Consider the following 16,211-nt stretch of genomic DNA (forward strand, 5'->3'; position numbering starts at 1 on the left):
ATTGGAAACTCAGATCTACACAAAGAAGGGTATGGAAATGATAAATATATGGACAAATATAAAAGACTTTTTTCCCATTTTTAATTTCTTTAAAATATAATATTTGGAGCAAAAATAAAACAATAAATTGTAGGGTTTATAATACTTGTAGAAATAAAATGTATGACAACAATAGAATAAAGGGTAGGGAGGAAGTAAATGGAATTATAGCATTATAAGGTTCTTATATCAGATGCAAAGTGGTATAATGTTATTAAAAAGTAAACTGTGATGGGTTAAAGATGCATATTGTAAACCCTGGAGCAATTACTACAGTAAATAAAGAAGCCATTAGAAAAGGTAAAATGGAATACTGACAAATACTCAACTAATCCAAAAGAGGGCCAAAATAGAGGGAAAATGAAGATTAGATAGAACAACAAATAGAAAGCAAGTAATAATATAAACCTATAGTGTCAAGTATCAAAATAGAGAATCCAGAAATAGATGCATCTATTTGATCACTTGGTCAATTGATTTCTGACAAAAGCATTGAAGTAATTCAATTTATAAAGAATAGCCTTTTTAAAAAATGGTTCTGGTAAAATTATACAGCCACATGGAAAAATAAGAGCCTCAACACTTATCTCACTATACACAAAAATCCATCATAGAAGTAAACGTAACTAAAACTATAAAATTGCCAAAAGAAATAATGGGAGAAATATTAGTAAAATGTAGATAATCCAGTTGTTCTTAGGACACAGAAAGCACTATGGTTAAAAAACTGATAAACTAGGCCAGGCATGGTGGCTCACACCTGTAATCCCAGCACTTTGGGAGGCTGAGGCAGGCGGATCATGAATTCAGGAGTTCGAGACCAGCCTGGCCAACACAGTGAGACCCCACCTCTACTAAAAATATAAAAATTATCCGGGCATGGTGGCGCATGCCTGTAGTCCCAGCTACTTGGGAGGCTGAGGCAGGAGAATCACTTGAACTTGGGAGGTGGAGGCTGCAGCCAGCTGAGATTGCCCCACTGCACACCAGCCTGGGCAACAGTGTGAGACTTTGTCTCAAAAAAAAAAAAAAACCAAAACTGATAAACTGGACTCATCAGAATTATAAACCTCACACTATCAAAAGAACTTGTTAAGAAAATGAAAAAGTAAGCCATAGACAGGGAGGAAATTTTATCAATATGTGTATAAAACAAAGAATTTATGTGCAATATATATAAAGAACCCTTTACAACTCAGTAAGACAACCAATTAATAAATGGACAAAAGTTTTGAATAGATATTTTACAAAAGAATATTTTCAAATGGTCACTAAGAACATGAAGAGGTGTTCAATGTCATTATTCATGAAGGAAATGTAAATTAAAGCTTCATGAGATAATACTACCTACCCCTTAGAATAACCAAAATCAAAAAGACAATCTCAAGTGTTGGCAAGAATATGGAGCAAACAAAACTTTCACACGTTATTGGCCAAAATGTAAAAAGATATGACTACTTTGTGAAACAGTTTAGTAGTTTCTTTTTTTCTTTCTTTGTTTTTTTATTTTTTTTTGAAGCAGAGTCTCACTCCGTCGCCAGGCTGGAATGCAGTGGTGTGATCTCGGCTCACTGCAAGCTCCACCTCCTGAGTTCAAGTGCTTCTCATGCCTCAGGCTCCGAGTAGCTGGGATTACAGGCACGTGCCACCACACCCAGCTAATTTTTGTATTTTTAGTAGAGATGGGGTTTCACCATGTTGGCCAGGATGGTCTCGATCTCCTGACCTGGTGATCCACCCACCTCGGCCTCCCAAAGTGCTGGGATTACAGGCGTGACCCACCACGCCTGGCCAGTGGTTTCTTATGAAGTTAAAAATGTACTTATCATATCACCTAGCATTTCCACTTCTAAGTACTTACTGAAGAGAAATGAAAACATACATAGTTGACCCTTGAACAACATGGGTTTGAACTGCACAGGTCGACTTACATGCAGACTTTTTTCAATCAAATGTGGATTGAAAATACAATATTTGCAGGATGCAAAACCTGCATATATATGGGTTCTGTGGAGCTGACTGCAGGACTTGAGTATATGTTGAGTACATGGATTTTTTTTTTTTTTTTTTTTTTGAGACGAAGTTTCGCTCATTGCCCAGGCTGGAGTGCAATGGCGTCTTGGCTCACTGCAACCTCCGCCTCCGGGGTTCAAGCAATTCTCCTGCCTCAGCCTCCTGAGTAGCCGGGATTACAGGCACATGCCACCATGCCCAGCTAATTTTGTATTTTTAGTAGAAACGGGGTTTCTCCATGTTGGTCAAGCTGGTCTCAAACTCTCGACCTCAGGTGATCCGCCTACTTTGGCCTCCCAAAGTGCTGGGATTACAGGCGTGAGCCACCACGCTTGGCCGAGTATATGGATTTTTTAATAAGGGGAATGGTTCCTGGAATGAATTCCTCACATATACTGAGGGATGACTGTAGTCACACAAAGACTTATACGCCAGTATTCATAGCCGCTTTATTCATCGTAGCCAAAAACTAGAAATAATCAAAATGTCCATCCAACTGGTCAGTGGATAAAAAAAGTACTACTCAGTGAAATACTGCTCAGCAATGGGCAGAAATAAACTAATGATAAAGCATAATATAAAATTCTCAAAAACACTAAGCTGAGCAAAAGAAGCTAGACACAAAAGAACACATAGATTTCTACTTATATGAAATTCTAGAATATCAAAAATAAACTATCACGACGAAAAGCAGGTCAGTGTCTTCCTGGGGCTGAGAGTTGAAAGGAGAATGGACGGTAAAGGGGGAATGAAAGAACCTTTGGAGATGACATAAAATGTTCCATATCTTTATCGTTGTGGTTGTCACACAGATTTATACATTGGTCAAACTTACTGAACTCTTCACTTGAAATGAGTGAATTTTATTGTATTCAATCAATAAAATATTTTAAAACATTTTTAAGGTGGATTGCGAACAAACTGAATGGTGACAAAAGGCTCAGAATACATGGTTAGTTACAACATAGAACAGACAGCCTTTCAATATGTGAAAGCTTACATTTAAAATCTGCCTATACTATGCTGCAGGTATTTATGTAGGTAATAGAGATGATCACTGTGTCTGACAGGAAGGTAAGGCACTGTAAATTAATTTTGGCAACAAGAAGACAATATAGCTCATATATGCTCTCTAAACAACACTTCTTAAAGGTCTTTATGAGGCTGAGGAGGAGTAGAAAACCAAAGTGGAAACTTTGAATCTCAACCCTTAATTGGGAATTTTTGCTAGGTTATTGAAAGCTTTCCTCCCAAAGGTTGTGAGAAAGTTAAGAAAACTGATTCAGAAAACAAAAGTAAGCCCAATGCCATATCGAGGAGCCAAGTGAACAATACTTGTTGGGTATATTACTATCATATTAGACGGGCATTTTTGACAGTATTTGCCTCATTTACAAGCCTGTTCTGACACTGTCTTAAAAACCAGCTGAGGTAATGTATGCTTTGATATTTTCATTTGTCTTAACTGAATAATGCTTGATCTACTTTGAAAACATAGATGTCCAATGACTGTTAGCAAATTTATTTCTTACAGAGTGCACTGGCCTTAGAAACACCCACATTAGGTCACTGACTTAATTATTTTTGTACTTATAGCTTTTGTAGTAATCTTAAGTGGGTATTTTCCTTCTTGTCATCCCTCCCTAGCTTATGTCCAGTCTAAAGAGTTATGTGTTAGATGGAATTCTAAGTATAAAATCAGATTGTATAATTCATTACTGAATTCATATGTTCATAAAAGTAGTGTCTCAAAAAATTTAGTCTAATAGAAAAAAATGAGAAATAACATGGCCTAGGACAGTGTCCCCAACCCCTAGACTGCAGACCAGTACTGGTTCGTGACCTGTTAGGAACTGAGTCGCAGAGCAGGAGGTGAGCAGCAGGTGGGTGAGCATTACTGCTTGAGCTTCCCCTCCTGTCAAATCAGAAGCACGTTAGATTCTCATAGGAGCACAAATCCTACTGTGAACTGCGCATGCAAGGGATCTAGGTTGTTTGCTCCTTATGAGAATCTAACCAATACCTGATGATCTGAGGTGGAACAGTTTCATCCTGAAACCATCCCCCTCCTGGTGGAAAAATTGTCTTCCACAAAACTGGTCCCTGGTGCCAAAAACGTTGGGGACTGCTGGCTTAGGAGAGAGGAGATCTGGTTTCTTGTGCTAAGTCTTGTCCAACTTAATTGGTGGACAGTCTTAGGCAACTCTCTTTATATTTCTGCTTTTTGTTTACTCAACAATAAGATGAAGATACTGACCACTTCATCTTTGTCCTTTTACCCTAAAATGATAAGACTGTGATGTTTAAGGGTAAACTATGCTGAAATCATAGACAGTGATTTAGCAGGAGGAAACTACAGCAGTGAAGTTTTAAAATAACATACTTTAGTTAATCTGGGTAGGTTGATTATATATACTGAAGCATAGATCTATTAGTAATAAAATGTAAATATTGTGGAATTATGATTACATGTCTCAGCTGTATTTCTTGTAAACATGTTATGTTTCCAAATTAAACAAAAGTCATAGTAAGAGGCTTAATTTTGTTATGAATTAGTACCTTGTATTATCTTATTAGGGTTTTTAAAATAACCATGGTTGCTAACAGAAAAAAAAAAAAGATCTTTTCAAAGACTTAAATGGGAGAGAAAAAAGTTCAGACCCTCATAACCACGGCAGGTATCAGGTTCCAGAGAATATTTAATGTTCATGGAGCAACAACTTGTATAAAGGGCAAGGGAGTTTCAACCATTTGAAGTTCTGGCCCTTTGAGCTTTCGCACATAATTCAGGCTCTATGAATACGTACAACGTCCGTTTCCAGAGACTTGTCTGACCACGTGGGGGTCTACATCTCAACATGTAGATGGAGAGATGTCAAATTAGGAGCAAGAAACAGTTTTATTTTCCCTAGCAGCACCTGAAATCCATTTATATCTTCTAGGTCATTTTCAGTATAGTTTTGTGCTGAGTGTCAAAGATGGTTCAAGAACCTAATAGTTGAAGGATAAATAGTGGTTGAAGCATGAGGATCACTGATTCTTTATAATCTTGTGAGAAAATCCAGCTCTTACTTCCCCAGAAACAACTAAAATCAGCAGAGGGTGGCAGAACTTTCAAGGTCGTTTTTCTTTCAATTCAATAAAGACTACATCAGAAACACAACAAGCTTCTAATTCAGCCTTTTTACCTGGAAATATGCCCTTCCTTTGGGAAGCAAGAAGCAGTAAGGGAATGCATGGCAACTAGGAGATAACATTTTAAAAGGAGATCATTATCACAGAAACTTTAAATGACAGATTTGGATTTTGGAAATCATAACATAAAGTTATCTATTGCTATTTTATAGGGATAATGAAGAAGAGAAAATGAAACATAATGACTTTAAAACAGCTAGAATGATATTCAAGTAATATCTGGAGGATAGCCAAACAGTCTGGGAGGAGCGAAACCATGATTATGAACTAGTTAGATCTTTTATACGGAGCCTAGGAAATATTTTATGAAAATTCAAGTTCCAAAGCAGGATAAAAGAAAGCTTATAGGTTGAGAACTAAATGTAAGTGATAAAAATCACTATTTGAATAGCAGAATAATAATAAAAATCATTGTCTAAGTTTTCATCCTTTGTTTTCCCAAGATAGTAAATATGAAAATTTAAAGGCAAAATATTAAGGATAAGACAATGTGAGAATTTTTACACCTGCCAGAGGGTGGGGCAACCCATCAAAATCTCCTGTTCAAATATACAACCTGCACTGCCTTTATTATTCTCTCTAGCTGAAGGAAGAAGAACAATACAGATGGGAAAAATATATTCTCTCCAAAGGAATCACAGGATATGCTTGCCTTGTAGAGAGACACACTATGGTCATAATAATAAATGCCTTATACATCTGAAGAAAATCGACCAATAGTATTGTCCATTAATTTGCTGAATAAATGCATCCAAGAATCACAAAATACTTTTCACATCTTACTAATATCTTATATGCTCAATAGCAAAACATAATCTGTGATAAATATTAAAATAAATTTTTATGATAGAGCATTCCCTAATTAATAAAAAAAGAAAATCTTTTCCCTTCCACCTCCCTTGCATCTTGTCCCAAAGTATATGAAATTTTACAGGAACTAATAATTAATGATTCTCAACAGAAGGCTTTATACTGAAAAAATGTAAGGTAAACTTTTACGAACAGATTCAGCAAAACCAGCATCAATACAACTTCTAAACATCCTTAAATGTACATATAAGTATCTACAGAACATTTCTTTTACAAACAGTAAATGTCTCATACCTGGGATGTTACATAAAAAGTCCCATAATTGCTCTTCTTCCATGTAGCTCACAAAAACATTTGCAAATGTTTGTGGAGAAAAACTGCAATGGTACAATATTTTAAAGATGGCTTCCACCAAGCTGGGTCCTTGGTTCAGGTTATTTTCTGTGTCAGAAACTTGTTCTTGAAAGGAATCAAAATGATTTAGTAAGGTATCAGTGAATATGATTAAACTCTTATTATGTACACTAGCATAATGCTGTGGAAATGGTTTTTAATAATATTTACATAATAAGAGAATTATCAGATTATTTCAAAACAATGGTCCATCCAACCCAATGTTGTTTCTGAGATATTCATGGATATTTATGGAAAAAAAACAAACAAAAACAACAACCAAAAAACCTGTGAGAAAGACCACAATGACACCACTTCAAAGGTCAACGCTAGTTTCCCTGTATGTCATAATTCTTCTTTCTCTTAAGGAAAACTTTTTTGTTTCTTTTTCTAATTTAAGAACAATAGACATTCATTCTAAAAAAATTTTTTTTTAATCTGGACAATTAGGAATACTAACATTGTACCATGGGAAAATTCACATTTATAGTTTTTCCAGAATTATGCTATCAATTCTACAAACAAATTTATGAATGTTTCTTAAATCCACAGACCTTGTCATATCAGACTGAAGAGTTTTATCAATTGGTTCCTCAATAAAACTATATAAAGAATTCAACAAAAATTGGGCCACTTTAATTGTCCTTTTCAACCCTCCTTTGGCCCCACAACGGCCTTCTCAAAGATCAGTAATCATAAGTTTCTGTACTATTGCATTTATAGTTTGGATAGAAAGGTGAAATAATAATTTCTGTTTTCTATGGATAATAAGCATGAGATGTGTACTATTATAATAAACAACATATTTGTTGGGTTAAAGGTAACAAATAATATTTTAGCTCTTATATTTTAACTATCTTGCATAAATGTAATCTAAAGTATTTCAGAATAAATAGATTTCTTTATTCTTGCTCACTTGGAATATCATTACTTTTATCTTTCCTCCTGAAACTTTTTTCTGTGATTTGATTTTGATGATCTAAAGGAGCTCACTGTTTTCTTCAAACTAAGAAATAACATCATAGACTTTATGTGGAGAACATTATTGGTTTTGCTTCCTAATACTCATTTTCTTTATTTTCAAAACAAGTTAGTTTTCCTTTAGCAAGATATCCCTGCTCCTATCTGTGTCCCTCACCCCTCCATCCTCCCGACCCTCCCCCACCCCTGCCCCCACACTTCGATTATTTGGTTCAGGTGAAGTTGACACTATCATCTGGAGTGGGCACATAACCAAGGCCTGGCCAATCAGACCATAACCCCTTGCATCAACAGTGACTGGTTCAAGAATGGTCAGGTATCCAATGAGAACCTTCTTTAGGATTTTTGCTAGAATTGTTGACAAAGCAGTGTTTTCTTTCTACTGGGGTTATTAACCCCATTAGAAAGTAGGCTGGAAGTTGCTGAAAGCCATTTTGGGGAGAACTTGACTAAGAATGAATCTGATATAGTAAGAAGCAGAATTAAGAAAAGGAGAGAAGATTCCTAATGAGATGACACTGTTTGAGAACCTGGATCCAGCAATGCCTACATATTTATGCTTGCTGAGCTGACAAATTCAGCCCTCCCACCCCCTTTTATTTTCTTTTGAGATAGGGTCTCACTCATGTCTCCCAGGCAGGAATTCAGTGGCATGATTATAGTTCATTGCAGCCCCAAACTCCTGGACTCAAGTGATTCTCCACCATCAGCCTCCCAAGTAGGTCTAAGATGTGCATCACCACACCCAGCTAATTCTTTTTTGCTTTTTTGTAGAGATGGGGTCTGGCTCTGTTGCTCAGTCTGGTCTCAAACTCCTGGCCTCAAGTGATCCTTCTACCTCAGCCTCCCAAGTACTGGAATTACAGCCTTGAGGTGTCGCACCCAGCCAATTTTCCCTCTTTGATTAAACCAGGCTAATTTGGATTTCTGTTACTTATAGTCTAAACGGTCTTGGCTATTTCCCCAAGGATAAAATATAAAATGGCAAATATTCCTAATCCAGGCTTTCATAATTTAATGTTTTATCCAAATAGTCTCTGTAGTTCCTTCTTCTTTCCACTCCCTCCAATTCATCTTACATAAAATTATCCATTATCCTCATGTCCTTCCTTGTTTTAATCTTCCTCTTCCTCCACTGTTAAAAATTCCTTATCCTGATTGAGGATCAAGAGTTCCACAATCTTCTCCCAAATTATGTTCCAACCCCCAAACATCTGTTCTACCCAGGAGAGTTTATTTGCTTGTAAATGTGCCCCCCTATCTCCTTTTCTTTTTCTATGCCATTTCATCAGGCTATAAGGTTTTCCTCCAATAAAATCATAATGATTTAATCAATAAGTTGATTGATTAATCAACTGCTTCCTATGTGTCAGTCATTGTACCAGATGCTGAGGCCATCCTCTTCCAGGGGCTCAAGGATTGTGTATATATGTGTATATTTTGTTGGCAGGGAGGAGATGACAGACAAGTAAATAATTATTGCCGTAACATAAGGAAAAGGTGAGTGACCATGCATCTGAGTTTGCCTGGGGAAGTCCTGGTTTAGGTCTGTTGTCCTGGTGTAATTACTAGTAGCATCTTCTTTCACTTTTAAAAGTGTCTCAGTTAGGATGATAAATTATTTGATCAACTTAAGTCTAAGTGATTTAAGTATGAGGCACTGTGTAAATGCAGAAGATGATGCTTTAAATTTTTTCAGGGAACACAGACAAGTCACAAAGCAGATCATGTCTCAGCCAAGTCTTTAAGAAGGAGTAGAAATTTATGAGCATGACAAGATCAGGGGTGGGGGGGTACTTTCCAGGAAGACAGAAGAATTGGTGAAATATTGAGAAGACAAGCAGTTGCCGGCAGTGTGATGTGGCTGAAGTGAGACTGCCGTGAGGAAGATGGGAGATGAAGCTAGACAATCAACAGAGCATGAATAATATACAGCCCTGCAAATCATGCAATGGAAATGCACATGCCAGGGTGGATATGAGGAATAGTTCTATGGAATGGGTGCTGATTTTCCCAGTTTTACAGATGAACAAAGTAAAATGAAGAGAAATTAAATAACTTGTCCCAAGGTCACAAAAATAGTAAGAATTTGTGCTGTGTGAATTACACTAAAATCCCAAATTTCTCAAAGCCTGCTTTGACATTTTACTGACAATAACCATTGAATGCAAAGCACTCAGTCCAAACTATGTATATGGTATGTGGTAATGTATTGCCTTAATGCAAAATTCTTTAATTTCATATAGCATTCTACATTTTCACATATATTGTCTTGTTACATCTCCAGTACTATTTTACTATATGACTTTCTACGGATGCACATCTTATCTTTAGGTATATTCCAACAGCACCTGCATCAGTGCTACATGTTTAATATTGAAGAAGGAATAAAAGAAGGAACTTTTGTACTAAAGAAGGAAGAAATGTTTTAATATTAAAGAGGGAAGAAAAGAAGGAAGCAAGGCAGAAAAAATAGATTGTTTTAATACTAAAACAATGTTTTAATGCTAAGGAAGGAAGAAAAGAAGGAAGGAAGGGAGAAAGAAATACATCTCTTGAGTATTTTGTGATAGGTTTTGGTCCATCTAGAAATTGATATTTCTGAATGACACATAATTACCTGCTAGTCATAAAGTTCAAAGATTTTTTTCTCTAAGCCTCATCCTCCTCACATCCACTGTATCCTTTTTTTTCACCTACTCCTTTGAAATCCTCGTCTCTCTTGACTTCCTTGCAGCTATGCTTTCTTGGGTTCAGAGTTCCTTTTTGGCATATCTTTTCTGGTAGCTCTTCCCTTTTATCTGGGGTTGGCAAATTTTTTCTATAAAGGGCCAGACACTTTATGTTTTGCAAGCCATTTGGTCTCTGTCTCAACTACTCAACTCTTCTCTTAGAGCACAAAAGCAACTATAAACAATATGTAAATGAAGGATCAAGGCTATGTTGGACTAAAACTGTATTTACAAAAACAGGTGGCAGGAAGGGGCATTTGGTTCATGAGGGCTCCCCCAGAACAGTGGCCTTAGCCTTCTTCCACCCACACTGCTTTTTACCTGGCTTAGCAATTCTGTTTTCCTTTGACTTGAAAGATTCTTTTTATGCAGAACTTTCCAAATTATCCATCTCTGGCTCTGATCTTTCTCTTTTATGCTCATTGCTGTGTTCCCTAGTTCTGTCTAGATCACCATCACATGCTTATCTCCAGGCTCAATGCCTTAGCAGTATTCATTCCTTCTCTGAATTGTTAGATGTAATAAAATAAATATCTCTACCCTGATTCCCCTTTTCAAAATGAATTGAATGTTCATTTTTTCCCCCAATGTGTCCCTTCTTCTTTGATTCTAACACTATTAATATAGTTTAGGTTTTATTTTCCTCTTGTTTTAATCAAAATACTTCCTAGAATATATATCAATCTAAACTCCTCTAGCTGCCTTTTAAAGTCCTCCATAATGCCTTACATATCCAGACTTATAATTTTCTATGGTTTCCCAATATTCCAAGATAATTTCTACTTCAGGCCTCATTCATCATCTAATAAGGCTTGGCTGGACAGTAATCCTTAGCAGATTCCAGATGTTTCTAAGGTCTGTGCCCTGGAAACCTAGTGAAAGTCAACACCTTTGCCAGGTGGTGCTCATCCATAAACATTGCTTTTCCTTAGGTTTTGAATTTCTTACACTATTGGGATATTCTTCTTGTGCTCTCCTTCATTGTGATATTCCCCTATTCCTTTCAAGATGACTCAGCTATAGTTTAATTCTTTTAACCTGCTCTTTAAGTTAGTCCTGATCTGGTTTAGGATGCACTACCCCAAAATATGGCACCTTGGCATTTGAGAAAATAGCAGAAGCAGGAAGGTCTCTTTGACCTACTACTGCCCTTTTACCCTGAAGCAGGCCTTCACGGAATTCTGACTTTCCTCTAAAGTAGGTCATAAGACCCTCATTCCAGAGGTGCCCTCTGTATAGCTGGAAGAAAGAAATGTCCTCCTCTCTGAAAACACAGGGACACAGAGAAGAATGTGAGTAATCAGATCTTGCTAAATTCCCCCCAGTTTATGGCCATGAAATTATACTCCCTTTGTCCAATTATACTTCTGCCCCACTGTCCATTGTTCATCACACCTAAATATAAAATAGAAACGTTTCCCTGTGTCTTCAGGTCTTCCTGTCTGAAGGCTCCCATGTCATGTAAAATTGATATTAAATACATTAGTATGCTTTTTTCTTGTTAATGTCTTTTATTATAGGTGCTTCAGCCATGAACCTTGCAATGGGTGAGGAAAGGTATTAGTTTTTCTTCCCTATAGTCCCTTACCCTTTCCACAAAATATAGGTCTAACTCTCGTTTTTCTTTCCCTCTGCCTTCTGGACCAGACACTTGTTTTGTTTTTCTAATATAAAATTCTCCCAGTGTGTCTTTATGGAGTTTTCAGTAGTGAAAGAGATGAATGTCAGTGAGTTCTAGATCTGTCTAAAGTATCCATTGTTCAAACAAATGTCATCCACTTTGCCTCCCTCAATCAATAATTTTACCTAAGACGTGTTTTCCCATTAGAGCAACATCTAAGCCACACCTGGACTCTTGTATGTTCTTCCCATTAATATGAGTCACACTTCTATTCTCACCCCACTTCTCATTTTCCCAGCACTAACAAAAGACGAGTGACTCATCTGAGTGTTGAGTCTGGGGAAAGGAAGTTGGTATGGCTGTCTTAGCCCAGTGGGCTCTTCTCTTTTGGGGTTTGCCTAACTGCAAAGGGTTGCATTCTGGCCTGATCTCCTCTCTGTTAAGGTCTATTAGGGTAAGCTCTGCCACTGCAAGGAAGTCCTGTAGTTTTCAGCTCTTTCGGTCGTTTACTGAGTGATTAAGTGGGGAGTTGAGGGGTTGGAGGGATGGAGGGATAAGCTTAATTCTGGAAAGCAGTATTGGCAAGCCACATATTTAAGGTCACATATTCTCTGATCCAGATTTTACCAGTAAAAATCCTAGTAGTAAAGATGCTACTTTGAATTTCATTTGCCTTCTTTATCAAATGTTTTATAGATTATATAAACAAATGTCTTCTCAGTAACACTGAAGGGCTCTTTTCGCTGCATGCATTATTTTAAACTCCTTTCAAGCACTTCAACTTGTTAGTGCTTCAAAAGAAGGGTGGTTTCAGGCAAGAAACTCAACCACCAACCCACCAGGAGACTGTATTTATTGGTACCAAAGATTTACACATACATGGTACACTAGCACTTGGCTTTCCCAGCCTGCTTAATTTTTACTTTCTACTTTCTACAAGAATGTTGTTAATGAAAAGCTCCTGCTGAGACACTAAAGAGGTTTTGGCAACAATGTTGTAGAAGAGTGTGCCATGAGCTCAGGGACTCAGAATTAACCAGGCACTAATGAGCATCCCTCACCAAAGGGAGGAGGCTGAAAGACTCATTTTCAATCCGGGTATTAGAGAGAAAGTATAAAAATAGAAACTACACCATGTAAAATAAGGATTCAAAACTTAAAACACCAGGCCAATAAATTAAAAGGACATGAAGTATCACAAGAAAATTATTTCAAGGAAACACTAAATTTGGATGTCACAGCCTAGTTCACTGTGAAAAGTAACTAAAATAAAATTAAAATCTAATTGGAAAATTAGTTTAATAACATTGCACTTTGTTGTATAAAAGGCTAATAATATATGTAAATATAAAGACCTATCATTTATTTACAAAACTTTCAATTAATATAACTTTTTTTACACAGATAATGATCCTGAGCAAACAGGCCTTACTAAGTTTCCCCCAGTTTATTGCCATTAGATCATACTTCCTGTGTCCAATAATACTTCTGTATAACTGTCCATAAAAAATACAGTTTTTTTCTGTGTTACTGAGTCTTCATTTTGGAAGGCTCTTGTGTCATATAAAACTTATATTAAATATACACATTCTTCTCATCAGCACAGGGAACATTCTCCAGGATAGACCATATGTTAGAAGACAAAACAGGTCTCAACAAACTTTTAAAAATGAAAATCATAACAAAGGAATAAAACTAGAAACCAATAACAAAAGAAACTTTTGGAAACTGTACAAAACATCATGCTTCTGAATGACCACTGGGTCAAGAAATAAATTAAAGAGAAAATTTTTAAAAATTCCTAAAACAAATGAACATTTAAACACAATAAAACCTAAAAGATACAACAAAAGCAGTGTTAAGATGGAAGTTTATAGCAATAAGTGCTTACATGAAAAAAGCAGAAATATTTCAAATAAACAATTGAATGATGCACCTCCAGGAATTGGAAAAACAAGAACACACGTAACCCAAAATTAGCTGAAGGAAAGAAATCATAAAGACCAGAGCAGAATAAAATGAAAAAGAGACTTTAAAAATACAAATGATAAATGAAGAAGTTATTTTTGAAAATATAATAAACCAAGAAAGAGAAAAGATCCAAATGAACAAAATCAGAAACGAAAAAGAAGACATTACAACTGATACCACAGAAAGATAAAAAAGATCGTCAGAGATTATTATGAATAGCTATACAGCAACAAATTGGAAGATCCGGAGGAAATGGATAAATTCCTGGACACATATAACGTACCAAGATTAATTCAGGAAGAAACAGAAAACCTGGACAGACCAATAACAAGTAAAGAGATGAAAGGAGGAATGTGAAGTCTCCCAACAAAGAAAAGTACAAGACCAGAGGGTTTCACTGCCAAATTCTGCCAAACTTTCAGAGAACACCAGTTCTCCGCAAACTATTCTAAAAAAGTAAAAAGAAGGGAATGTTTCTTAACTCATTCTGAGGCCAGCATTACCCTGATACCAAAACCAGACAGGAACACAACAAAAAAAGAAAACTACAGACCAATATCCCTAATGAACATAAATGCAAAAATTGTCAATAAAATGCTAACAAACCAAATCCAACAGCACATCAAAAAAAAAATACATCTTCATCAAGTGGGATTTATCCCAGGGATGCAAGGATGGTTTAGCATACATAAATCAATAAACGTGATACATCACATCAGCAGAATGAAGAAGAAAAACATATGATTACCTCAATAGACAAAGAAAAGGGATTAGAAAATTCAGTGTCCCTTTGTGATAAAAACTCTCAACAGGCCAGGCCTGGAAGCTCATGCCTATAGTGCCAAAGCTTTGGAAGGCAAAGTAGGAGGATCACTTGCAGCCAGGCATTCAAGACCAGACTGGGCAACACAGCAGGACCTCACCATTGCACTCTAGCCTAGGCAACAGAGTGAGACCCCATCTCAAAAAAACAAAACAAAACAAAACAAAACCAAAACAAAACCCTTATGGTCGTTCTATTTTTAGTTTTTTGAGAAATCTCCATATTGTTTTACATAGTGGTATGTACTACTTTACATTCCCACCAACAGTGTATAAGTGTTCCCTTTTCTCCAGATCCTCACAGCATTTGTTATTTTTTTGTCTTTTTAATAATAGCCATTCTAACAGGGGTAAGATGATATCTCATGGCCTGATTTGCATTTCTCTGATAATTAGTGATGCTGAACATTTTTCATATGTTGATCATCTGTATGTCTTCTTTTGAGAAATGGCTCCCTAAAGCTTTGACCTGCTGGGCTCAAGTGATCCTCCCAACTCAGCCTTCCAAATAGCTGGGACTACAGGCTCATGCCACTATGCCTGGATAATTTTATTATTATTATTATTATTATTATTATTATTATTATAGAGAGAAGGTCTTGCTATGTTGCCCAGGATGGTCTTGAATTCCTGGTCTCAAGTGATCCTCCTGCCTCACCCCCCCTAAGTGCTTGGATTATAGTTATGATCCATCATGCCTGGCCAGAACTACCATTGAATCAGCAATCCCACTACTAGATATATATCCAAAGGAAAAGAAATCAGTATATCAATGGGATACCTGCATTTACAAGTTTATTGCAGCACTATTTATAATAGCAAAGACATGGATTCAACCTAAGTGTCCATCAAAAAATGAATTGATAAACAAAACGTAGTATATATGCAAAATGGAATACTATTGAGCCATAAAAATAATAAAAATCATGTTATTTGCTGCAACATGGATGGAACTGGTCATTATTTTACATGAAATAAGTTAGGCACAGGAAGACAAATACCATATGCTGTCACTCATATGTGGAGGCTATAAAACTTGATCTATTGGAGGTAAAGAATAAACTGATAGAAACCAGAGGCTTGGAATAGTGTGTGGGTCAGAGGGTACTGAAGAAAGTTTAGTTACTGGCTACAAACATACAGTTAGAAGAAATAAGTTATTGCGTTCAGCAACAGAGTAGGGTGACTATAGTTAGCAACAATATCGTATTTTTTTTTTTTTTTTTTTTTTTGAGTCAGAGTCTGGCTCTGTCCCCCAGGCTGGAGTGCAGTGGCACCATCTCGGCTCACTGCAAGCTCCGCCTCCTGGGTTCACGCCATTCTCCTGCCTCAGCCTCCCGAGTAGCTGGGACTACAGGCGCCTGCCACCATGCCCTGCTATTTTTTTTTTTTTTTGTATTTTTAGTAGAGACAGGGTTTTGCTATGTTGGCCAGGATGGTCTCGAACTCCTGACCTCGTGATCCACCCACCTCGGCCTCCCAAAGTGCTAGGATTACAGGCTTGAGCCACTGCGCCTGGCCAATATCGTATATTTCAAAGTAGTTAGAAGACTGGAAATGTTCCCAACACATAGAAATGTTATAAATGAAATGGTAAATACTCAAGGCGATGGACACCCCAAATTCCCTGACTT

At 36.7% G+C, this 16,211-nt stretch overlaps 1 protein-coding gene across 1 annotated transcript in view; it reads right to left on the bottom strand.

Moving 5' to 3' along the window:
• Positions 1-16,211, bottom strand: part of KIAA0825 (KIAA0825 ortholog) — a 474,586-nt gene that overhangs the window by 262,888 nt on the left and 195,487 nt on the right. The window contains exons 15-16 of the mRNA XM_055233339.2: positions 8,636-8,650; positions 6,352-6,516 (exon numbers count right to left, since the gene is read on the bottom strand). Of these exons, the coding sequence (XP_055089314.1) occupies positions 6,352-6,516; positions 8,636-8,650 (180 nt within the window). The remainder of the gene's footprint in view (positions 1-6,351; positions 6,517-8,635; positions 8,651-16,211) is intronic.

The sequence above is a fragment of the Symphalangus syndactylus genome, chromosome 11 (assembly GCF_028878055.3).
Source record: "Symphalangus syndactylus isolate Jambi chromosome 11, NHGRI_mSymSyn1-v2.1_pri, whole genome shotgun sequence".
In the NCBI taxonomy this organism is placed as follows: Eukaryota; Metazoa; Chordata; class Mammalia; order Primates; family Hylobatidae; genus Symphalangus; species Symphalangus syndactylus.